The 27117-nt window shown below is 39.6% G+C and overlaps 1 protein-coding gene across 2 annotated transcripts in view; it reads right to left on the minus strand.

Annotated features, from left to right (window-relative positions):
* The window catches only part of LOC130075971 (glycine receptor subunit alpha-2-like), a 32014-nt gene extending 21995 nt beyond the window's left edge, over nucleotides 1-10019 (minus strand). For both annotated transcript variants that reach the window (XM_056240839.1, XM_056240840.1), the window contains exons 1-2: nucleotides 9730-10019; nucleotides 649-782 (exon numbers count right to left, since the gene is read on the minus strand). In XM_056240839.1, coding sequence (XP_056096814.1) covers nucleotides 649-782; nucleotides 9730-9797 — 202 coding nt within the window. In that variant the 5' untranslated portion in view covers nucleotides 9798-10019. The remainder of the gene's footprint in view (nucleotides 1-648; nucleotides 783-9729) is intronic.
* Between the last annotated feature and the right edge of the window lie 17098 nt (nucleotides 10020-27117).

A 27117-nucleotide genomic window follows, 5' to 3' on the forward strand; every position in this document is an offset into this window, starting at 1 on the left:
ATCAAAAGTGACAGTAAATACATTTATAATGTTACAAAAGATTCTGTTTCAAATAAATGCTGTTTTGAAAATTAAAATGAAATTTTCATTGAATGAAAATAAAAATCCTTTTTAAAATGTGAAAAATAAGAACTGTTTTCAACACTGATAATAATCATAAATGTGTCTTGAGCATCAGATCCTCATATTAGAGTGATTTCTGAAGGATCATGTGACACTGAAGACTGGAGTAATGATGCTGAAAATACAGCTTTGATCACAGGAATAAATGACACTTTACTATATATTCACATTGAAAACAGTTACTTTAAATTCTAATAATATGTCACTGTTTTTATTGTATTTTTGATCAAATAAATGCAGCCTTGATGAGCAGAAGAGACTCTTTCAAAAATAAATCATACCGACCCCAAACTTTTGAACAGTAGTGTGTGTGTGAATATTATATATATATATACGTATATATATATTTATATATATATATATATATATATATATATATTAAGAATATTGTTGGCTCTTTGACGTATGTTGAATGTATGTGTAGAAATACAAGTAACTCAGTCTGAAACTCTTGATATCTGAAAGCATCATCAGAATGTTTGACTGATTCACATTCAGGAGATCGTAAACCAGAACTGAACCTGCCTTTGAAGTTGGGTCGAATCCGCGCATCATATCCTGATGTTCGGCCCATCAGTTTGTCCAGGAAATCTGAGGGCGACATTGAAGATGAAGATTCCCGAGCGAACAGTCTCTCGTTCTCTTGACCTGCCGTTATCCTGAGACAGGAGTCAGTAAACATTCATTAAACATCACTAAACATCAGTAAACATTCACTAAACATCAGTAAACATTCAGTAAACATCAGTAAACATTCACTAAACATCAGTAAACATCACTAAACATTCACTAAACATCAGTAAACATCAGTAAACATCAGTAAACATTCACTAAACATCAGTAAACATCACTAAACATCAGTAAACATTCACTAAACATTAGTAAACATTCAGTAAACATCAGTAAACATTCACTCAATATTCACTAAACATCACTAAACATCAGTAAACATTCACTAAACATCAGTAAACATCAGTAAACATTCAGTAAACATCAGTAAACATTCACTAAACATCAGTAAACATTCACTAAACATCAGTAAACATTCACTAAATATTTACTATACATTCACTAAACATCAGTAAACATTCACTAAACATCAGTAAACATTCACTAAATATTTACTATACATTCACTAAACATCAGTAAACATTCAGTAAACATTCACTAAACATCAGTAAACATTCACTAAACATCAGTAAACATCAGTAAACATTCAGTAAACATCAGTAAACATCAGTAAACATTCAGTAAACATTCAGTAAACATCAGTAAACATCAGTAAACATTCACTAAACATCAGTAAACATTCACTAAACATCAGTAAACATTCACTAAACATCAGTAAACATCAGTAAACATTCAGTAAACATCAGTAAACATTCACTAAACATCAGTAAACATTCAGTAAACATTCACTAAACATCAGTAAACATTCACTAAACATCAGTAAACATCAGTAAACATTCAGTAAACATCAGTAAACATCAGTAAACATTCAGTAAACATTCAGTAAACATCAGTAAACATCAGTAAACATTCAGTAAACATCAGTAAACATTCACTAAACATCAGTAAACATCACTAAACATCAGTAAACATTCACTAAACATCAGTAAACATTCAGTAAACATTCACTCAATATTCACTAAACATCAGTAAACATTCACTAAACATCAGTAAACATTCAGTAAACATCAGTAAACATTCAGTAAACATCAGTAAACATTCACTAAACATCAGTAAACATCAGTAAACATCAGTAAACATTCAGTAAACATCAGTAAACATTCAGTAAACATCAGTAAACATTCAGTAAACATCAGTAAACATTCACTAAACATCAGTAAACATCAGTAAACATTCAGTAAACATCAGTAAACATTCAGTAAACATCAGTAAACATTCAGTAAACATCTGTAAACATTCACTAAACATCAGTAAACATTCACTAAATATTTACTATACATTCACTAAACATCAGTAAACATTCACTAAACATCAGTAAACATTCAGTAAACATCAGTAAGCATCAGTAAACATTCAGTAAACATCAGTAAACATTCACTAAACATCAGTAAACATTCACTAAACATCAGTAAACATTCACTAAACATCAGTAAACATCACTAAACATCAGTAAACATTCAGTAAACATCAGTAAACATTCACTAAACATCAGTAAACATCAGTAAACATTCAGTAAACATCAGTAAACATTCAGTAAACATCAGTAAACATTCAGTAAACATCTGTAAACATTCACTAAACATCAGTAAACATTCACTAAATATTTACTATACATTCACTAAACATCAGTAAACATTCACTAAACATCAGTAAACATTCAGTAAACATCAGTAAGCATCAGTAAACATTCAGTAAACATCAGTAAACATTCACTAAACATCAGTAAACATTCACTAAACATCAGTAAACATTCACTAAACATCAGTAAACATTCACTAAATATTTACTATACATTCACTAAACATCAGTAAACATTCACTAAACATCAGTAAACATTCACTAAACATCAGTCAACATCAGTAAACATTCAGTAAACATCAGTAAGCATCAGTAAACATTCAGTAAACATCAGTAAACATTCACTAAACATCAGTAAACATTCACTAAACATCAGTAAACATTCACTAAACATCAGTAAACATTCACTAAACATCAGTAAACATTCAGTAAACATCAGTAAACATCAGTAAACATTCACTAAACATCAGTAAACATTCACTAAACATCACTAAACATCAGTAAACATCAGTAAACATTCACTAAACATCAGTAAACATTCACTAAACATCAGTAAACATTCACTAAACATCAGTAAACATTCACTAAACATCAGTAAACATTCAGTAAACATCAGTAAACATCAGTAAACATTCACTAAACATCAGTAAACATTCACTAAACATCACTAAACATCAGTAAACATCAGTAAACATTCACTAAACATCAGTAAACATTCACTAAACATCAGTAAACATTCACTAAACATCACTAAACATCAGTAAACATTCACTAAACATCAGTAAACATTCACTAAACATCAGTAAACATCACTAAACATCAGTAAACATTCACTAAACATCAGTAAACATTCACTAAACATCACTAAACATCAGTAAACATTCACTAAACATCAGTAAACATTCACTAAACATCAGTAAACATCAGTAAACATTCACTAAACATCAGTAAACATTCACTAAACATCAGTAAACATTCACTAAACATCAGTAAACATTCACTAAACATCAGTAAACATTCAGTAAACATCAGTAAACATCAGTAAACATTCACTAAACATCAGTAAACATTCAGTAAACATCAGTAAACATTCACTAAACATCAGTAAACATTCACTAAACATCACATCAGTAAACATAAGTAAACATTCACTAAACATCAATAAACATTCACTAAACATCAGTAAACATTCACTAAACATCAGTAAACATTCACTAAACATCACTAAACATCAGTAAACATTCACTAAACATCACTAAACATCAGTAAACATCAGTAAACATTCACTAAACATCAGTAAACATTCACTAAACATCAGTAAACATTCACTAAACATCACTAAACATCAGTAAACATTCACTAAACATCAGTAAACATTCACTAAACATCAGTAAACATCACTAAACATCAGTAAACATTCACTAAACATCAGTAAACATTCACTAAACATCAGTAAACATTCACTAAACATCAGTAAACATTCACTAAACATCACTAAACATCAGTAAACATCACATCAGTAAACATCACATCAGTAAACATTCACTAAACATCAGTAAACATTCACTAAACATCACTAAACATCAGTAAACATCACATCAGTAAACATCACATCAGTAAACATTCACTAAACATCACTAAACATCAGTAAACATCACATCAGTAAACATTCACTAAACATCACTAAACATCAGTAAACATCACATCAGTAAACATTCACTAAACATCACTAAACATCACTAAACATCAGTAAACATCACATCAGTAAACATTCACTAAACATCAGTAAACATCAGTAAACATTCACTAAACATCAGTAAACATCAGTAAACATTCACTAAACATCAGTAAACATTCAGTAAACATCAGTAAACATTCACTAAACATCAGTAAACATTCACTAAACATCACATCAGTAAACATAAGTAAACATTCACTAAACATCAATAAACATTCACTAAACATCAGTAAACATTCACTAAACATCAGTAAACATTCACTAAACATCACTAAACATCAGTAAACATTCACTAAACATCACTAAACATCAGTAAACATCAGTAAACATTCACTAAACATCAGTAAACATTCACTAAACATCAGTAAACATTCACTAAACATCACTAAACATCAGTAAACATTCACTAAACATCAGTAAACATTCACTAAACATCAGTAAACATCACTAAACATCAGTAAACATTCACTAAACATCAGTAAACATTCACTAAACATCAGTAAACATTCACTAAACATCAGTAAACATTCACTAAACATCACTAAACATCAGTAAACATCACATCAGTAAACATCACATCAGTAAACATTCACTAAACATCAGTAAACATTCACTAAACATCACTAAACATCAGTAAACATCACATCAGTAAACATCACATCAGTAAACATTCACTAAACATCACTAAACATCAGTAAACATCACATCAGTAAACATTCACTAAACATCACTAAACATCAGTAAACATCACATCAGTAAACATTCACTAAACATCACTAAACATCACTAAACATCAGTAAACATCACATCAGTAAACATTCACTAAACATCACTAAACATCAGTAAACATTCACTAAACATCACTAAACATCAGTAAACATCACATCAGTAAACATTCACTAAACATCAGTAAACATCAGTAAACATTCACTAAACATCAGTAAACATTCACTAAACATCAGTAAACATTCACTAAACATCAGTAAACATTCACTAAACATCAGTAAACATTCACTAAACATCAGTAAACATTCACTAAACATCACTAAACATCAGTAAACATTCACTAAACATCAGTAAACATCAGTAAACATTCACTAAACATCAGTAAACATTCACTAAACATCACTAAACATCAGTAAACATTCACTAAACATCACTAAACATCAGTAAACATTCACTAAACATCAGTAAACATTCACTAAACATCAGTAAACATTCACTAAACATCAGTAAACATCAGTAAACATTCACTAAACATCAGTAAACATTCACTAAACATCACTAAACATCAGTAAACATTCACTAAACATTCACTAAACATCACTAAACATCACTAAACATCAGTAAACATACACTAAACATCAGTAAACATTCACTAAACATTAGTAAACATTCAGTAAACATCAGTAAACATTCACTAAACATTCACTAAACATCAGTAAACATTCACTAAACATCACTAAACATCACTAAACATCAGTAAACATACACTAAACATCAGTAAACATTCACTAAACATTAGTAAACATTCACTAAACATCAGTAAACATTCACTAAACATCACTAAACATCAGTAAACATACACTAAACATCAGTAAACATTCACTAAACATCACTAAACATCAGTAAACATCAGTAAACATACACTAAACATCACTAAACATCAGTAAACATCAGTAAACATACACTAAACTTTAGTAAACATTCACTAAACATCACTAAACATCAGTAAACATTCACTAAACATCACTAAACATCAGTAAACATCACATCAGTAAACATTCACTAAACATCAGTAAACATCAGTAAACATTCACTAAACATCAGTAAACATTCACTAAACATCAGTAAACATTCACTAAACATCAGTAAACATTCACTAAACATCAGTAAACATTCACTAAACATCAGTAAACATTCACTAAACATCAGTAAACATCAGTAAACATTCACTAAACATCAGTAAACATTCACTAAACATCACTAAACATCAGTAAACATCAGTAAACATCAGTAAACATTCACTAAACATCAGTAAACATCAGTAAACATTCACTAAACATCAGTAAACATTCACTAAACATCACTAAACATCAGTAAACATTCACTAAACATCACTAAACATCAGTAAACATTCACTAAACATCAGTAAACATTCACTAAACATCACTAAACATCAGTAAACATTCACTAAACATCAGTAAACATCAGTAAACATTCACTAAACATCAGTAAACATTCACTAAACATCACTAAACATCAGTAAACATTCACTAAACATCACTAAACATCACTAAACATCAGTAAACATACACTAAACATCAGTAAACATTCACTAAACATCACTAAACATCAGTAAACATCAGTAAACATACACTAAACATCACTAAACATCAGTAAACATCAGTAAACATTCACTAAACATCAGTAAACATCACTAAACATCACTAAACATCAGTAAACATTCACTAAACATCACTAAACATCACTAAACATCAGTAAACATTCACTAAACATCACTAAACATCAGTAAACATTCACTAAACATCAGTAAACATCACTAAACATCACTAAACATCAGTAAACATTCACTAAACATTCACTAAACATCAGTAAACATTCACTAAACATCACTAAACATCAGTAAACATACACTAAACATCAGTAAACATTCACTAAACATTCACTAAACATTCACTAAACATCAGTAAACATTCACTAAACATCAGTAAACATTCACTAAACATTCACTAAACATTCACTAAACATCAGTAAACATACACTAAACATCAGTAAACATTCACTAAACATTCACTAAACATCAGTAAACATACACTAAACATCAGTAAACATTCACTAAACATTCACTAAACATTCACTAAACATCAGTAAACATTCACTAAACATCACTAAACATCAGTAAACATCACTAAACATCAGTAAACATCAGTAAACATTCACTAAACATCAGTAAACATTCACTAAACATCAGTAAACATCAGTAAACATACACTAAACATCACTAAACATCAGTAAACATCAGTAAACATACACTAAACATCAGTAAACATTCACTAAACATCAGTAAACATCAGTAAACATCAGTAAACATACACTAAACATCAGTAAACATCAGTAAACATCAGTAAACATCAGTAAACATCAGTAAACATCACTAAACATCAGTAAACATCAGTAAACATCAGTAAACATACACTAAACATCAGTAAACATCAGTAAACATACACTAAACATCACTAAACATCAGTAAACATCAGTAAACATTCACTAAACATCACTAAACATCAGTAAACATTCACTAAACATCACTAAACATCAGTAAACATCAGTAAACATTCACTAAACATCACATCAGTAAACCTGTTAAACGGGGGGGTCATATCAAGGCACACAAGCTGCATAACAGGATTAAAGCAGCACCAAGTAGGAATTCCGTTTTTGTCAAACAGTGACCCCTAGAGTCGCTGTGGAGTACTTGTACTATCGTGAATAGCACTCACGCAGAGATGGCTCGCACTCACGGCCGGATCCCCTCCCCCTGTACACCGGTACCTGTTCAGTAGGATGGACGCTGTCACGAGTGGAAATAAGATATGGCCCCTTTAAGAGCTGCGCGCGCCCTGTTGAACTGTCGGCAGTCTGTATTGTAAGTGCGCCTCGAACACCACATGTATACGGCGCCGGGTTATTTCTGTTTGATGCTCATTTTATCAGAATTTGATCAGATCTGTTTTTTGCCGTAAAGCAATTCGTTACATCGCGAGACCTGATATCACACGACACTTCCTGATGCTGCGGCCTGCGGGCCGCCGGCTCAAAGTTGCAAGTGTGATTTTTACGCTCACATGCGATAGGGGGGTGCGAAACGACCACCATTCAACCCGGAAAGAGTAATATAACCATTCCAATGACTCCGAAGCTGACCGGTTGAGGTAAAAAACCTGCATAGTTCACCTTTAAATGAGGCTATACAACGGGGCTAGTTGTCACAGCTAGTTGTGCTAGTGCTAGTTGTCACAGCTAGTTGTGCTAGTGCTAGTTGTCACAGCGGGGCTAGTTGTGCTAGGGCTAGTTGTCACAGCTAGTTGTGCTAGTGCTAGTTGTCACACTTTCACTGAATATTTTTCAGGGAAGGTGTATTTTTTAATGTTAGTTTCTGTTTAGACACACATACATAAAAATGTCCACCGTTGTTGTCCAGGAAGAATAAGAAACAGGCATTTAACACACACTGGCCCTCACAGTGGGGCATGTTGTCACACTATTCACACACACACACACACACACACACACAAAAATCATAATTAATAAAAAAAAGTGACACAACTTGACATTTTATGAGAAATACCTCACCTACATAGTGACTCAATGTATGTAAATGTGTTTTTTTTTTTTTTTACTAATTAACCAACATATATTACAAAAATATGATACAGAATTCACAAAAATAATAAAAATTTGCTTTGAAATGTGTTAGAAACCAACGAACAAAAGCACCGCTAGAGAAAGTAAGCATTGGTTTGACTGGACTTTTTGATATTTTCTTTGACATTCTAATTTTCCACCTTTTGCTTTTTAAAATAAATGTTCTTTGTTTGACGTTGATTATTCCGTGAAGAACCTTTCAAATCTGTGGAACCTTTCAAACGCACAAAAGGTTCTTTATAGTGGGAAAAGGGTTCTTTAGATTATTAAAATGTAGTGAAAAAGCCATTAAAGGTTCTTTATGGAACAAAAAATGGTTCTTCTATGGCATCAGTTTTTATATGTACACAGTCAATCCAAAAATCATTCAGACACCAGATATCATTTTGATATTGTTTTACTAGTGTGTGCAGGACACTATATAGTTAATTTATGTAAGTGAGGAGAGCAAAATAAAGTAAACTGTGAGATCTCTTCATACAGTGACTACCAGTAACATTAATACAAATTTGGGACCAAAAATGATTCCTCCACTTTGAGCTGATCATGTTTTCTTCAGTGTGTTTTCTGCAATTGCTAATGCTCTTTTTACACACACACTGAACAACATGAAGCATTGCTTGGTCACTGGTTGAGCTAAACTGGTATTATCTAATTGTGTAGTTAAATTTAACAGCTGACAGATATTCAACATAATTCATGTGTGAGAGTCTAACAGAAGGACGGACAAAACCAGTCAAATATCCACTGAGTTCTGCTCATATTTCTAAACTATAGCGAATAAACTGTGATAATGTGAGAAATTATTAATACATTTTCGGTTTGACTGTATATGTTTGGAACCAACAGGACGAGCTGGATTATGATTAGACCTGTGACAACTAGCCCCGGCCTCCTTTAACATTGCAGAAACAGAATGGAATCTTCATTTCTGGATGTAACTGTAACTTCCGATTCTTCTTTGATGTTTTCTTTGACGTTCTAATTTCCATTCGAGCATTCTTTAATTGCCATGGCAACGCACGTCAGCAACCGCGCACAGGAGAACGAGCCGAAACGCTCTTATAAACGATATGCATACTAATATATGACTAATGTAGACTAATGTTGCTTTAACAGTCGCGTCTGGAAGTAATGACTGAAGTACATACCTGAAGTTGAGCATTCCTATTAAACACGCGAGTAAAGTTGAGAGGAGTTTCCCAGAAGGGCGAGTCATTCCCGAACACCCGTCGTGTTTTCTCTCGATCTAAAGCACAGTTTTCCTCAGGTGAACCCAGAACCACTTCAGCACAGATTCTCATGGTTTATCCGACACCGAGACGCACCGCGTCCACGAAAAAACCCGCAAAGCTCCTAAAATCATTCCGCGCTTGAAGGAAACACCATTAGAGATGACAAGAGAAATCCTGCTTGTGATGAAACGGTGTGTGTGTGTGTGTGTGTCGAGTGTGTCAGTGCTGGAGCATCTCTTTAAATCACAGGCGCGCGCGGGGTTCAGCACTCGGGCAGCTCCGCGCCTCTCTCTGCGCATGCGCAACTGTTTCAAAGTGGTGACTCGTGAGTGGATTTTGATCAGGGAGGGACATTGGAATATTATTAGGGTACGAATTATGGAGGGTTTCTGTTCAAAGCTTGAACCAGGATCTTCATATACAAGAGATTTGCGGTCGTCTTTAATTCCCCATATTGGTCCGTATATCCCAGTGAAACGCTTCGCGAACAAGAACAAATGTAGGCGGGGCTTGACTCTGTCTGTGGGGAATTGATTGGATGATTGAATGCTTGTGGTTTGCTATTGGTGGATCTCATGTGAGTGACAGGTTGCCCCGCCCTCGTCATCAGAGAAGAGATGTCGCTGTTATTCTGATTCTAGATTATTAACACAATAATTATGTGCACCTATAAATCATTTAGAATAAACACTGCAATATTCCATTTAAAAAAAAGAAATGTTCCATTTTTTGAGTTATTCAGTAATTCGCACACTGATTCGCTTTACTTAAACATATGTTTTTGTACATAAAAATGAATAAACACAATATATTCTCTATTTGCAGGTAAAGTAGGCTAGTCATCTTAAAAAAAAAAAAGAAGAATATTGTGCTCAACCTCCATATTTCATTATTTTTTTCTTCTTCTTTTTTTTATATCTATCAAATTAAAAAGGAAATAAACAATAGGCTCACCAGCACACACCTCTCTTGGGAATTTAGGGAACCCAGGTTGCCTTGGAAACAGATTCACTTAGCACATGATTGCAAATGCTAAAAGGTTGAGCTTGTTGCTGAGTGACAGACGGGTCACATCACCGCGAGGAAAGGGTTTTCTCGTGTCTCGTCTCAGTTCTGTCATAGGGTGTGCAGACACCGGTTATATCTGAGACTCTATATGGCAGCATATGGGGAAAGTTATGAAATCTGGAGATGGATTTGCTACATTTTTATCTCATCTTGTTTTTGTTTGTTTGTTTGTTTTAATTGACACTGTGTTTCTGTTCATTAACCTTAAACAATCTACTGTTAGCTATATTACTTGGTGGAAGAATTGACTATTATGATTATCAAATATGACTTATTATGTCTTGTTTTATATCGTATTGCTGTTTTTTTTTTTTTTTTAAAGCATTTAGTTTGTGTTGTACAGAAGAACAGCCGGGTTAAATCACAGGATATGCAGCTTCTCGTGGCTTATTGCTTTATTAAATAATGTCAGATATTAAATAATTTTTTCTCTCTCTGAGTATTTCACACAAATGCCGCCACACTGAGAACATTTTGATGTACACTACCGTTCAAAAGTTTGGGGTCGGTACGATTTTAAATACTTTTAAAAGAATTCTCTTCTGCTAACCATGGCTGCGCTCATTTGATTAAAAATACAACAAAAATCAGTTATAGTATTAAATATTACTCCAGTGTAAATCAGCTGTTTTCTGTGTGAATATATAGTAAAGTGTAATTTATTCCTGTGATCAAAGCTGAATTTTCAGCATCACCAGTGTCAGTGTCTTCAGTGTCAAATGATCCTTCACAAATCAGTATAATATGAGGATTTGATGCTCAAGAAACGTTTATTATTATTATCAGTGTTGAAACAGTTGTTGGTCTGTCAGTTACAGTTTTTTTTTTTTAGGATTCTTTGATGAATGGGAAGTTCTAAAGACTTTTGTAACATTATAAATGTCTTTACTGTCACTTTCGATCAAATTAATTATTCCTTGATAAATAAAAGTATTGATTTCTTTCCTCCAAAAAATAAAAATAAAATTCTCACTGACCCCAAACTTTTGAACGGTAGTGTAAATTCATAAAAAAAAAAAAAATTAAGTTGGACCAACATAAGAAAATCTAGTTTGAAGATTGTAATAAAGTTAAACATACTAGAGATAATGAATGTGACCTGAACCGAATAAATTGTTTTTTTTTTAAATAAAAAATTTAAATAAATATAAATAAATAAATTTATTTTTCAAACTGAACATTCTGAAACAAAGTAACATTTAAAACAGTTCCACGAACGATGTATAAATAATGTTTAAAAATTCTGAGAACATTATTAAAGACCAGAAAACTCTGATTGGTTACAAGGTCGTTTGTGACGTCAGAAACACCAGCGATTTCAAACCGTGTTTTTGAGACTGTCTTTGGTTCACTGCAGTTTTAAGCAGAAAATACTCAGCAATTTACTCCAATACTCCAATTTATCATTTGCAGTTATGATAATGAACATTATGAAACAAGTACTAACATTTATAAAAGTTCCATGAACGATGTATAAATAACGTTTTAACATGAGAACATTATTAAAGACCAGAAAACTGAAGGAACATTCTAATAATTTTACTGGAAGAATGTTTGTCCATAACTTTGAGAAAACCTTGACAGAACATGAATCAGAATAACACTGATGTGTTATTAAACAGCTGCTCTTTATGAAATCATTATTTCATTATGTGACTTTCTGACTCATATTGACACCAGATTGTGTCAATTTGATCCAAATGAACTCTGTGATAAAGTACAAGACACTGACATTTGAGACCAGAGCCGTTTAGTATCAGGTGATTTTTATTCTAGCCTCCAGTTTTCCACGAAGCTCGTTGGATATGATGTGTGTGTCGCTTCAGGCACTGAATAATCTCAGTTAGCTCTGACAGTCGCTGTCACTGCCGTCCAAACTCGTTTACTTCAGCAGCGTTAAAGCCTGACCCGCAAAACTCTGTTCTCGTCTGTGTGTGTCAGTCAACACATCATACGCTCTGTGTGTGAAAGCATTTGTCCATGACAACATTACGATTCATCATTTCAGATCCACATGCTGTTATTTTATCTGGAACGTGGAAGGAGGAGTTTTCTGAATCTTCATTTGAGGATGAACTCGCAGGAACATGTTTAGATCATTTCCCATTACACGATATTTATTCATATTCTCTGTTCATCTTGTCAGAAACCGCTGTCCGTTAAACATATTGTACTGGATTGTACTTCTACTCCTCTGATCCAATTTTAGTCTTAAAAAAAACCCCAAAACATTTTATTTAAAGAAAGAATATTCTTTAAAGGGCTCATATAATGCCATTTTTGTACAAGCAAATATCATTCTTTAGGGTCTAAATTAAAAGTTTGTAATATACTTTAATTAAAAATTCTCATTAGTATTGTAAGAAAACACTCATTTTACCTGGTCAAAAACAGCTCTGTTTTCAGCACGCCGTTTCAGTGCATATGACTTTAAATGATAATGAGCTTTGCTGACTCCGCCTCTCTGTTCTATGCGTACACGTTTGTAACACAATACCATAACGTGTTGTTCATTATAAACGTGGGATTATGAATTATATTGAGAACGTCGTACATAGAAAACATGCAGTAATGTACCCTGAGTGTAAACCTTAGACTCATTCATCGTGAAGCGATTTGCAAAGATATAAATATTAATATAAAGTTTAATAAAACGTTACACTCACTTCAGTTGTTCTAGAGGTTCAGCAGGAACACGAATACCGATTCTTTATTCATGAGCAGCTTCTTAGCAAAACCAGCTTTACACTGATCCTCGTTTATAAAGCAGTCTGGTGTGTGAAATGATTCACGCAAACATGAGAGCATTGACGTTGATCGTGGGGAATATTCCCTTCGAAAACAAACTCAGCCACTGCGTCTTCAGCGGTTCGGATTTAGGAACATCAAAATGACTGTGTTCGTTATTACACCCAAGAACAGAACACCACAATCGCTTAGACGCCATTCTGCTCATAGACAGTGCTCCAGCATATCAACAATGACCGCGCCGGTCCGCGCAGACTATGATTGACAGCTCACGAGCGAGGGCGGGTCTGTGTTGAAACGCGCCTGTCAATCAACAATCGTGGGAGGGGCTTCCGAGCGTGTGACGTCACACGGTCGAACGGCTCGATTTGAGGCAGGGGAAAACATATAAGGAGATTAAAACAAAACCACTGGATGGATTTTTATCATTATATGATGGTTGTGTACAGGCACTGCCAACACACATTTCAGTACAATCAACTTGAAAAAGTGCATGTATCATTATATGACCCCTTTAAATGTTTAAATTGTAATGTAATATTCCATTCCATTCCACAATCTTAATTTTTTTTTTTAATTATCTCTCGTCATGAATAAGAAAGAAAGAAAAAAAGAAAGAAAGTAAGGAAGAAAAAATGGAAGGAATGAAAAAAGAATAAAAGAAAGAAAAAAAGGGAAGGAAGAAAGAAGAAGGAAGGAATGAAGGAAAAAAAAACACAAGGAGGAAAGAAAGAAAGAAAGAAAGAAAGAAAGAAAGAAAGGAAGTAGGGAAGAAAAAACACAAGGAGGAAAGAAAGGAAGGAAGGAACAAAAAACACAAGGAGGAAAGAAAGGAAGGAAGGAACAAAAAACACAAGGAGGAAAGGAAGGAAGGAAGGAAGGAACAAAAAACACAAGGAGGAAAAAAAGGAAGGAAGGAAGGAACAAAAAACACAAGGAGGAAAGAAAGAAAGGAAGTAAGGAAGAAAAAATGGAAGGAATGAAGAAAGAAAGAAAGAAAGAAAGGAAGGAAGTAAGGAAGAAAAAACGGAAGGAGGAAAGAAAGAAAGGAAGGAAGTAAGGAAGAAAGAAAGAGGGAGGAATAAAAAAATGGAAGGAAGGAAGAAGAAGGAAGGAAGGAACAAAAAACAAAAGAAAGGAAGAAAAAATGGAAGGAAGGAAGAAAGAGGAAGGAAGGATGGAACAAAAAAATGAAGAAAGAAAGAAAGAAAGAACAGAAGGAAGGAAGAAAGGAAGGAAAGAAAGAAGGAAGGAAAGGAACAAAAAATAGAAGGAAGAAAGAAAGGAAGAAAAAACAGAAGGAAGAAAGTAAGAGGAGGAAGGATGGAACAAAAAAAAACGAACAAAGAAAGAAAGAACAGAAGGAAGAAAGAAAGAAAGAAAGAAAGAAAGAGGATGGAAGAAATAAGGAAAGGAAAAAAAATGGAAGGAAGAAAGAAAGAAAGAGGAAGGAAGGAACAAAAACGAAGAAAGAAAAAAAGAAAGAAAGAAAGAAAGAAGGAAAGAAAGAAAGAAAAAACGGAAGTAAGGAACAAAAAACGGAAGGAAGAGAAAGGAATGAACAAAAAACACGAGGAAAGAAAGAAAGAGGAAGGAAGGAACAAAAACGAAGAAAGAAAAAAAGAAAGAAAGAAAGAATGAAAGAAAGAAAGAAAAAACGGAAGTAAGGAACAAAAAACGGAAGGAAGAGAAAGGAATGAACAAAAAACACGAGGAAAGAAAGAAAGAAAGGAAGTAAGGAAGAAAAAACGGAAGGAGGAAAGAAAGAAAGAAAGAAAGAAAGGAAGGAAGTAAGGAAGAAAAAACGGAAGGAGGAAAGAAAGAAAGGAAGGAAGTAAGGAAGAAAGAAAGAGGGAGGAATAAAAAAATGGAAGGAAGGAAGAAGAAGGAAGGAAGGAACAAAAAACAAAAGAAAGGAAGAAAAAATGGAAGGAAGGAAGAAAGAGGAAGGAAGGATGGAACAAAAAAATGAAGAAAGAAAGAAAGAAAGAACAGAAGGAAGGAAGAAAGGAAGGAAAGAAAGAAGGAAGGAAAGGAACAAAAAATAGAAGGAAGAAAGAAAGGAAGAAAAAACAGAAGGAAGAAAGTAAGAGGAGGAAGGATGAAACAAAAAAAAACGAACAAAGAAAGAAAGAACAGAAGGAAGAAAGAAAGAAAGAAAGAGGATGGAAGAAATAAGGAAAGGAAAAAAAATGGAAGGAAGAAAGAAAGAGGAAGGAAGGAACAAAAACGAAGAAAGAAAAAAAGAAAGAAAGAAAGAAGGAAAGAAAGAAAGAAAAAGAAACGAAGAAAGGAAGAACGGAAGAGGAAGGAAGAAAGAAAAAGAAAGGAAGAACGGAAGAGGAAGGAAGAAAGAAAAAGAAAGGAAAAACGGAAGAGGAAGGAAGAAAGAAAAAGAAAGGAAGAACGGAAGAGGAAGGAAGAAAGAAAAAGAAAGGAAGAACGGAAGAGGAAGGAAGAAAGAAAGAGAATATTCTTTGAGTGTTTAAATTGTAATGTAACTGCATGTTTTAAGGAAAGTTCTGTCGTGTCGTATCCTTCTTTAAACGTTGCCTGAACGTTACTTTTGAATGTTCTCTGAACGTTCTAGAGCAGGTTAACAGCACCAGTCCTCTACTGGGAACTCCTGAGCGACAGCAGATTTACACATCACTGTTGTGGTTCGACTTAAACTCCTCAAAGGCAGAACTATTGCTGTTCAAGCTTATGAAATATAAAAACTGAATATCTGAGAGCGGCGGGTCATTAAATCCTGCGAGCGATGACCTTTGCCCTGTGACGAGGGTAATTATGGAGAGACGCCTGATATAATAAAGCTGTGGACAGAGACCGGCCTTTTTATATATTCTTATGCAATATGGTCATTAAATGTGAACTGGACGCTGTCATAAAGTGAGAGTTTGAGGCTGTAATGAGTGAAAGATCACTGAAGGTCTCTGTACATGTCAGTTCAGTTCTTATGCGACTCACTATCCCCCATCAGGATCACACAACTCAAACCCTTTCTGCTTTAAAAATGCCGTGAAAGTCGCGTCTTTTCTTCCGTGAATAAAGTGAAACAGCTTCTGGAACAAGAACAAATGTACACAGTAAAAACAAAATCTGTAAAATTGGAATAAATAAAAATACAGTAGCAACATTTTAGGTTTTACAGACTTAACAAAAATTTACAGTAAAAAAAACATATTTCATTATATCTTATATTTTGTTAATTTACCGACCTATTGAAGTATTAATATCTGTTTCGTACTATTGTAACACACTAATAACCACCAATCACAGCGGAGAGGAGAGTCACATGATCAATCACAGCTCATCACAAACAGCTTTTCCACAAGAACGTTAATATATACAAGCTGGACAGTGTCATTCACACACACACTAAACACCATCATGGTAACACACATGACATTTAACAAATGCAATAAATATTAATTTAACAACTTTAAATGTAACAGTTATCACGTTGAGTGAAAACTCACCGTACGAAGAGAGTGCGAGCTCCATCATGGCCACTGCGATAGAGTCGGAGAGCCCGGGAGGAAAAGGTCGTCCTCCACATCTGTGCACATGCACACGGCCTAAGACCAGAGAAAGAAGGCTCCGCGTGGCAGTCGCTGGAAAATCGGACCCATGCCTCTCTGCTCAACCCAGAGAGGAACCCATGGATTGTCCTCAGACCACCACCTCATGGGCAGAGATGATGGAGAAGGTGTCACCCGTCCTTCCCCCGCTGTTTGATGATCCGTTAGCGGGAGAGGAAGATGACGATGATAAAGTGTTGTCGAACATCCTCGAGGACGAGGACGATGAAGATGCCATTCTTCCCCCGAACCAGTCCAGGCCGCCGAGTGCACATGTAAACCCTCCACCCGGGTCCTGCTCGCCCCGGTCTCTTACCCCTTTTCCACCAAGGCAGAGCTGGTGCTGGTTCGGAGCCAGAGCCTAGTTTCAATTCGGTTCTTTATTTTTCCACACGCAAAGCACCAGCTCCGAACCAGGAAAAGTGGTTCTTAAGTAGCACCAAATCATTGCTGGTCTAGAACAGAGCCAAGTAAGAACCGCTTGCGTCAGGGGCTGGGGGCGGGGTTACCGTGACCAACAAGACGAATACAGCCCTTTATATGTTAAGTTCTACATCTGTATAGTTATTTTAGTGAAAGTAACTCAAAAGTAATACAGGAGTAATGTTACGCATTACAATTCTGAGACAGTAATATTGTAAGGTAATAAATTACTTTTAAATAACAGTAACAAGTAATATATAATGTATTACAGTTTAGAAGTAACTTGCACAACACTGCCCTTCATGTATGAAATTCGCTCCGGGTGGTCAAAGAGCTGATTTTAGAACTAACCAGGTGTTCGTGCCCAAAGTATATGATCACGCGGATACAGTAAGAGCAGTGGACTTGCCAGCTTTTCATCCACCTCCTTTTTCTTCTCCAGAGGAGGAGAGGTTACACTGTTTATGTCCAGTTCGCATTCTGTACGTATGTAGGAAAACCTATCTCCCGTCAACAACGTAACTACTTTTTCGGGTAAAAAGTAGTGTAACGCGCTACTACTGAAAATTTGGTAACGAAACGTAGTTCCTTTTTCAATTCGGCGAAACGTTACTTTTCCCAGGGACAGATTTGACAGCGATCTCCGTCATTTGACAGATTTGACAGCGATCGCCATCTCTGTAGTGAACGCCTACAGAGAGAAATGCACATAATGGATTACATAATCAGAGAGTACCATACTTCTTTTCATTTTGAATTGGTAGCTTTGGTTTATTTACATGGAGCCGGGACTCCCTGATCGCTGCAGCACAGAGAGACTGTAGAAACACAATGCGTGTCCCACTCAAGACTGATTGTCCCGTCACAATTAACTCATTATCAATGTGAGCGTATGATTTACATTAAAGCAACCAGTCTGTGTCTGACTTCCCTTAATTCACTCTCTGTGCTGATGCTCCCATACAGTAACATTACATATGAGAACGATTCATCCTCTGTTCTTCATCAATAATGCTTGCATGTGCAATAACTTTAGCTGATGCTTTCTTGTCAAAGCAAGCAAACTATTGCTTTAAGACACTTTTCACAAATGTGTATTTCTGTTGAAAATGACACTTTAGAGGAAGTTGAGGTGCACTTATGGTAAAGTTCAGAGTGTGAATTATCAGAAAGAAAGGGCTAGTCGGTCACATGCATTAACACTTATAGATGTGCAGTTTCTTGAGTTAAAGGTGGAGTTTGACTTCATTTTACTACAGAGCAGCTTCACATCAGCTCATCCGTCATCATTTTATTCCTGAAGCCGTTTTGAAGAGTTTGTCTTTTCATATTTGTGACTGAAAGTGTTGAAGATGTTTCGCACTGTTTTCTTCTGTCTGTGTTTCTGGCGTCTGGATGGTGAGTTTTAAATATTACTTTGGTTGCTTCTCTTCTGGTACCATGTAATAAATTACAGGTTAAATTAGCCAGAGATGATTAACTTTAACTGTTATGTTCATATAGAAATAATTGAGCTGTGAGCTCAATGAGAGCAAGTTTGAATTCAGGTCTAAACTCAGTTATTAGCATAGGCAGAATTAGTGGGGGTCAGGACCAGCCCGATCTCATGAAAGTGCGTATCTATACCACAAATTAAATTTCTTGTGCCATTTATAGGCTATATGTTTATTTATATAAAACAAAAATAGTTTTTGCGTGTAAATGATATGCACTTTTTGCCATGTAATACGCACTCCACACCCCTAATCATACCCAAGAGATTTACAGTGCGTAGCATATGCACGCAAAAAAAAAAAACAGCCTCGGACAGGTCATTAAGCGATACAGCTTTGATGGGGGTGACATATGGAACATGGACGAAACTGGTGTAACCACAGTTCAGTCACCAGACCGTGTTGTTGCACGCCGTGGGGTAAAGCAGGTGGGTGCGATGACATCGAGTGAGAGAGCTGTGCTTGTGGCGGTAGCATGCGCTGTGCAAGCACTGGGAAATGCAATTCCCCCCTTCTTTGTATTCCCCCGTAAACGGTACAAGGAATACTTTATTCAGAGTGGCCCAACTGGGAGTGCTGGAAGCGGAAACGCTTCAGGATGGATGCAAGAGGAAGACTTCCTGTTGCTCCTTGAACACTTGCCAAACACACAAAGGTCAGCCTAGACAAGAAGGTTTTGCTTTTGATGGATAACCACGGTTCTCATATATCAGTGAAAGCTATCGACTTCTGCAAAAAAAGGGGGATTGTGCTACTTACCTTCCCCCCACACTGCAGCCTCAAACTTCAGCCACTGGATCGCAGTGTCTACGGCCCATTTAAGAAAATGGTGAACACTGCAAGTGATGCTTGGATGACGATGAATCCTGCCAAGGCGATTACGATATATGACATACCGAGTATTGTGAAGACCGCCATGCCCACAGCTGCAACACCCAAAAACATTACAGCTGGTTTTATATCCACAGGTATTTGGCCCTTCAACCCTGACATTTTTCAGGAGTGTGACTATGCACCCTCACAGGTCACTGACCGGCCAGACCCAGGTCCGTCATCGCCATCTGGACCTTCCCAGCTGGACTCTCCTCCAACTCACTCTGGGACGACCTCCTCTCCTCCTCCAACTCACCTGGGAACGACCTCCTCTCCTCCTCCAACTTACCTGGGAACGACCTCCTCTCCTCCTCCAACTCACCTGGGAACGAACTCCTTTCCTCCAGCTCACCTGGGAACGACCTCCTCTCCTCCTCCAACTCACCTGGGGACGACCTCCTCTCCTCCAGCTCACCTGGGAACGACCTCCTCTCCTCCTCCAACTCACCTGGGAACGACCTCCTCTCCTCCTCCAACTCACCTGGGAACGACCTCCTCTCCTCCTCCAGCTCACCTGGGGACGGCCTCCTCTCCTCCTCCAACTCACCTGGGAACGACCTCCTCTCCACCTCCAACTCACCTGGGGACGACCTCCTCTCCTCCAGCTCACCTGGGAACCACCTCCTCTCTCCTCCTCCAACCTACCTGGGAACGACCTCCTCTCCTCCTCCAACCTACCTGGGAACGACCTCCTCTCCTCCTCCAACTCACCTGGCGACGACCTCCTCTCCTCCTCCAACTCACCTGGGGACGGCCTCCTCTCCTCCAGCTCACCTGGGGACGGCCTCCTCTCCTCCAACTCACCTGGGGACGACCTCCTCTCCTCCAGCTCACCTGGGAACGACCTCCTCTCCTCCTCCAGCTCACCTGGCGACGACCTCCTCTCCTCCTCCAACTCACCTGGGGACGGCCTCCTCTCCTCCAGCTCACCTGGGGACGGCCTCCTCTCCTCCAGCTCACCTGGGGACGGCCTCCTCTCCTCCTCCAAGTCACCTGGGGACGACCTCCTCTCCTCCTCCAACTCACCTGGGGACGACCTCCTCTCCTCCAGCTCACCTGGGAACGACCTCCTCTCCTCCTCCAACTCACCTTGGAACGACCTCCTCTCCTCCTCCAACTCACCTGGGGACGACCTCCTCTCCTCCAGCTCACCGGGGAACGACCTCCTCTCCTCTTCCAGCTCACCTGGGAACGACCTCCTCTCCTCCTCCAACTCACCTGGGGACGGCCTCCTCTCCTCCAGCTCACCTGGGGACGGCCTCCTCTCCTCCTCCAAGTCACCTGGGGACGGCCTCCTCTCCTCCTCCAAGTCACCTGGGGACGACCTCCTCTCCTCCTCCAACTCACCTGGGGACGACCTCCTCTCCTCCAGCTCACCTGGGAACGACCTCCTCTCCTCCTCCAGCTCACCTGGGAACGACCTCCTCTCCTCCTCCAACTCACCTGGGGACGACCTCCTCTCCTCCAGCTCACCTGGGGACGACCTCCTCTCCTCCAGCTCACCTGGGAACGACCTCCTCTCCTCCTCCAACTCACCTGGCAACGACCTCCTCTCCTCCTCCAACTCACCTGGGGACGGCCTCCTCTCCTCCAGCTCACCTGGGGATGGCCTCCTCTCCTCCAGCTCACCTGGGGACGGCCTCCTCTCCTCCTCCAACTCACCTGGGAACGACCTCCTCTCCTCCTCCAACTCACCTGGGGACGACCTCCTCTCCTCCAGCTCACCTGGGAACGACCTCCTCTCCTCCTCCAGCTCACCTGGGAACGACCTCCTCTCCTCCTCCAACTCACCTGGGGACGGCCTCCTCTCCTCCAGCTCACCTGGGGACGGCCTCCTCTCTTCCTCCAAGTCACCTGGGGACGGCCTCCTCTCCTCCAGCTCACCTGGGAACGACCTCCTCTCCTCCTCCAACCTACCTGGGAACGACCTCCTCTCCTCCTCCAACTCACCTGGGGACGGCCTCCTCTCCTCCTCCAACTCACCTGGGGACGGCCTCCTCTCCTCCAGCTCACCTGGAAACGACCTCCTCTGCTCCTCCAACCTACAATGTAAAAAAATTCACCCGTATATTTACAGTAAAGAACTGGCAGCTGTGGTTCCAGCCCTTTACCGTAATTTTACAGTTTCAACAATGCTGTAATTTCACAGTAAAGTACTGGCAGCTTTGGTTCCAGCCCTTTACCGTAATTTTACGATTTCAACAATGCTGTAATTTCACAGTAAAGTACTGGCAGCTGTGGTTCCAGCCCTTTACCGTAATTTTACAGTTTTTAATTTTATGGCTGTGCTGTAATTTCACAAAGCACTGGCAGCAATGGTTCCAGCTATACAGTATAAAGTTAGAATATAAATACTGTTTTCTATTTACTCTATTGTCTGATATCTATTAACATCCCTATATGTAGCATTATGTATACAGACATTCCAAACAGACTTTTTACTCAATGGAAAAAATAAAGACAAAATTATGTGTTAGTACATCGTTTGCCATTTATTTAAAACAGGTTTTAACAATACATTAACAGTATTTAAGGGGAAAAAAGTCACAGAAAATACATTTTAAAATTCAATGAGAGGAACCAGTAGGCAAAAACAGAAACCTAACAAAAAAAAAAAACAAAAAAAAAAAACCAACAAACAAAAAAACTAAAACCAGCCAAAATGTCACATCAGCAACCAGGCCAGAGATGAGGTCTAGGTCTGAGAGGAAACCATTGAGAACCAATGGATGAAAAATCCTTGATAGAGGAAAAAAAAAAAACTGCCAAAACATCCCAAACCTGCTTTTGAATGATCTGGCCTGAGAGGAAGTCCGGATCTGAGAGGATATAATCACGAGAACCAATGGGTGAAAAAACGTAGGAGGCAAAAAACAGCCAACACGTCCCACATCAGCTTTTGACACATCTGGTCTGAGAGTAAAGAAAATCAAGAAAATCTTAGTGGTAAAATAAAGCACATTGCAAAAAGTGATCACATACTCTGCAAACACTTTTAAAAGAGACATAAAATGATTATGTTAATGTACTTAACTAATCGTAGTTAACTAATTCTTTTGACACAAAAACAACACAACGATTGTAACATTAATTCACAAGACCCCAGTGGATGAATCAATGTCTTCTGAATCTGAAGCCAAACGATAGATGTGTGTAATAAAAAAATATTAATATTTTTAACTAATTTTATTTTTGTGCAAGAAAAACAAAAATAAAATAAATACTAAATGAACTATAAATCATTACCGATCTACTGTCATAAGAGTGTTCACCAGGGACATGGTGACGTGACAGTGAATTGTGAAGCTCGTGGAAGTGTTGGTCATCCTTGCTTCTGTGTTACTTCTCGAATAACAAATGCAAAAATGGTACTGCATGATTGTGCACAAAGTTTGCAAGTAAGTTATACATGGCGTGAAACTCACCAAAGATTAGGGCAAGCTGTCTCAGTAAAACATTTACATCAAGTGAATAATTCCTAGGAAATTAGAAGAAAATAATTATTTCGAAATCTTTAACCAAGCAAAGAAATTCAACGTCAGAGCACGGAGAACATTGGATTCTGAAATGCCTCAGCTGTTGATAACTTTCTGTCTGCAAAAACGCGTTTCGCGCCGCCAAGAATATCCGTCTAAGTCTTTCAAAAACAACCTCTTTGACTTAATACTACGTTAGGCCTAACTTTACATGTGAATCTCACAAAAACGCAGGTACTTGCATCACTAAATCGAAAAGAAAATACATATCTATTTTGCTTTGGGAATTTTAACATTATTTGCATGGAAACTAAACAAATTGACCACTACATTTTAATTACTACATTGGATCTGGATATTTCGAGTAGTTTTGTAATTATTATCCATCGTATGTGCATGATATTAAGCGAATTGATGCATCTGGTAAGATTCGCACCGTGTAACGTTACTGAATCACAAATTCATGTCAATCGAGTTAAGGGTTAGGCTACTACAAAAGAAAGCCCAACTAATTTCTAAATGGTAACAACTTTAACCAAGCAAAGAATTCACCGTAATGATCGCATATGTAATAATTGGAGCTCAGAGAGCAATCATTAGCAGTTAGGCGAAATGCCTCAACCGTCGAGCTCTGTCTGCAAAACGCGATTCGCGCTCAGTAACTTAAGCAGTTAAAAAAATGAAAAAGGCGATTTTACAGGTTGGGACTCTGGAGTAACATAATAGAATAACAGCAAAGAAATAAACTTACCTTGAACAGTGGCCTTCTTTAAGACAGCCTAGAGGAGTGTTGCGAAACAATTTTGTTCTTTGACTGCTTTCTGTTCGAAAAAAGACCGCGTTGAAGATGCCCCGCCCACACGTGCTATTTTTTACAGCCCAAGACTGTTTTTTTCCAGGAACAAACTGGTTTACAAATAAATGCTGTAAATTTACAGCAAGCAATTAATTTATAGAACATAGGATGTAAATTTACAGGATTAAACTGTTTATTGAAATAACAGTATTTTACTGTTGGAAATTGGCTGTATTTTTACAGCAATTTTTAACAGTGTACCTGGGAACGACCTCCTCTCCTCCTCCAACTCACCTGGGGACGGCTTCCTCTCCTCCAACCTACCTGGGAACGACCTCCTCTCCTCCAGCTCACCTGGGAACGACCTCCTCTCCTCCTCCAACTCACCTGGGGACGGCTTGCTCTCCTCCAACCTACCTGGGAACGACCTCCTCTCCTCCTCCAACTCACCTGGGGACGACCTCCTCTCCTCCTCCAACTCACCTGGGGACGGCTTGCTCTCCTCCAACCTACCTGGGAACGACCTCCTCTCCTCCTCCAACTCACCTGGCAACGACCTCCTCTCCTCCTCCAGCTCACCTGGCAACAACCTCCTCTCCTCCTCCAACTCACCTGGGGACGACCTCCTCTCCTCCTCCAACTCACCTGGGAACGACCTCCTCTCCTCCTCCAACTCACCTGGGAACGACCTCCTCTCCTCCTCCAGCTCACCTGGGAACGACCTCCTCTCCTCCTCCAACTCACCTGGGAACGACCTCCTCTCCTCCTCCAACTCACCTGGGAACGACCTCCTCTCCTCCTCCAACTCACCTGGGAACGACCTCCTCTCCTCCTCCAACTCACCTGAGGACGACCTCCTCTCCTCCTCCAACTCACCTGGGGACGGCTTGCTCTCCTCCAACTCACCTGGGGACGACCTCCTCTCCTCCAACCTACCTGGGAACGACCTCCTCTCCTCCTCCAACTCACCTGGGGACGACCTCCTCTCCTCCTCCAACTCACCTGGGGACGACCTCCTCTCCTCCTCCAACTCACCTGGGGACGGCTTCCTCTCCTCCAACTCACCAGGGGACGACCTCCTCTCCTCCAACCTACCTGGGAACGACCTCCTCTCCTCCTCCAACTCACCTGGGGACGACCTCCTCTCCTCCTCCAACTCACCTGGGGACGGCTTCCTCTCCTCCAACTCACCTGGGAACGACCTCCTCTCCTCCTCCAACTCACCTGGGGACGGCTTGCTCTCCTCCAACCTACCTGGGAACGACCTCCTCTCCTCCTCCAACTCACCTGGGAACGACCTCCTCTCCTCCTCCAGCTCACCTGGGAACGACCTCCTCTCCTCCTCCAACTCACCTGGGAACGACCTCCTCTCCTCCTCCAACTCACCTGGGGACGGCTTCCTCTCCTGCAACCTACCTGGGAACGACCTCCTCTCCTCCTCCAGCTCACCTGGGAACGACCTCCTCTCCTCCTCCAGCTCACCTGGGAACGACCTCCTCTCCTCCTCCAACTCACCTGGGAACGACCTCCTCTCCTCCTCCAACTCACCTGGGAACGACCTCCTCTCCTCCTCCAACTCACCTGGGAACGACCTCCTCTCCTCCTCCAACTCACCTGGGGACGACCTCCTCTCCTCCTCCAACTCACCTGGGGACGGCTTGCTCTCCTCCAACTCACCTGGGGACGACCTCCTCTCCTCCAACCTACCTGGGAACGACCTCCTCTCCTCCTCCAACTCACCTGGGGACGACCTCCTCTCCTCCTCCAACTCACCTGGGGACGACCTCCTCTCCTCCTCCAACTCACCTGGGGACGGCTTCCTCTCCTCCAACTCACCAGGGGACGACCTCCTCTCCTCCAACCTACCTGGGAACGACCTCCTCTCCTCCTCCAACTCACCTGGGGACGACCTCCTCTCCTCCTCCAACTCACCTGGGGACGACCTCCTCTCCTCCTCCAACTCACCTGGGGACGGCTTCCTCTCCTCCAACTCACCTGGGAACGACCTCCTCTCCTCCTCCAACTCACCTGGGGACGGCTTGCTCTCCTCCAACCTACCTGGGAACGACCTCCTCTCCTCCTCCAACTCACCTGGGAACGACCTCCTCTCCTCCTCCAGCTCACCTGGGAACGACCTCCTCTCCTCCTCCAACTCACCTGGGAACGACCTCCTCTCCTCCTCCAACTCACCTGGGAACGACCTCCTCTCCTCCTCCAACTCACCTGGGAACGACCTCCTCTCCTCCTCCGGCTCACCTGGGAACGACCTCCTCTCCTCCTCCAACTCACCTGGGGACGACCTCCTCTCCTCCTCCAACTCACCTGGGGACGGCTTGCTCTCCTCCAACTCACCTGGGGACGACCTCCTCTCCTCCAACTCACCTGGGAACGACCTCCTCTCCTCCTCCAACTCACCTGGGAACGACCTCCTCTCCTCCTCCAACTCACCTGGGAACGACCTCCTCTCCTCCTCCAGCTCACCTGGGAACGACCTCCTCTCCTCCTGCAACTCACCTGGGGACGACCTCCTCTCCTCCTCCAACTCACCTGGGGACGGCTTGCTCTCCTCCAACTCACCTGGGGACGACCTCCTCTCCTCCAACCTACCTGGGAACGACCTCCTCTCCTCCTCCAACTCACCTGGGGACGACCTCCTCTCCTCCTCCAACTCACCTGGGGACGACCTCCTCTCCTCCTCCAACTCACCTGGGGACGGCTTCCTCTCCTCCAACTCACCAGGGGACAACCTCCTCTCCTCCAACCTACCTGGGAACGACCTCCTCTCCTCCTCCAACTCACCTGGGGACAACCTCCTCTCCTCCTCCAACTCACCTGGGGACGGC

This window comes from Rhinichthys klamathensis, unplaced genomic scaffold, assembly GCF_029890125.1.
Source record: "Rhinichthys klamathensis goyatoka isolate OS25496 unplaced genomic scaffold, OSU_Roscu_1.1 h1tg000614l_1, whole genome shotgun sequence".
Lineage (NCBI taxonomy): Eukaryota > Metazoa > Chordata > Actinopteri > Cypriniformes > Leuciscidae > Rhinichthys > Rhinichthys klamathensis.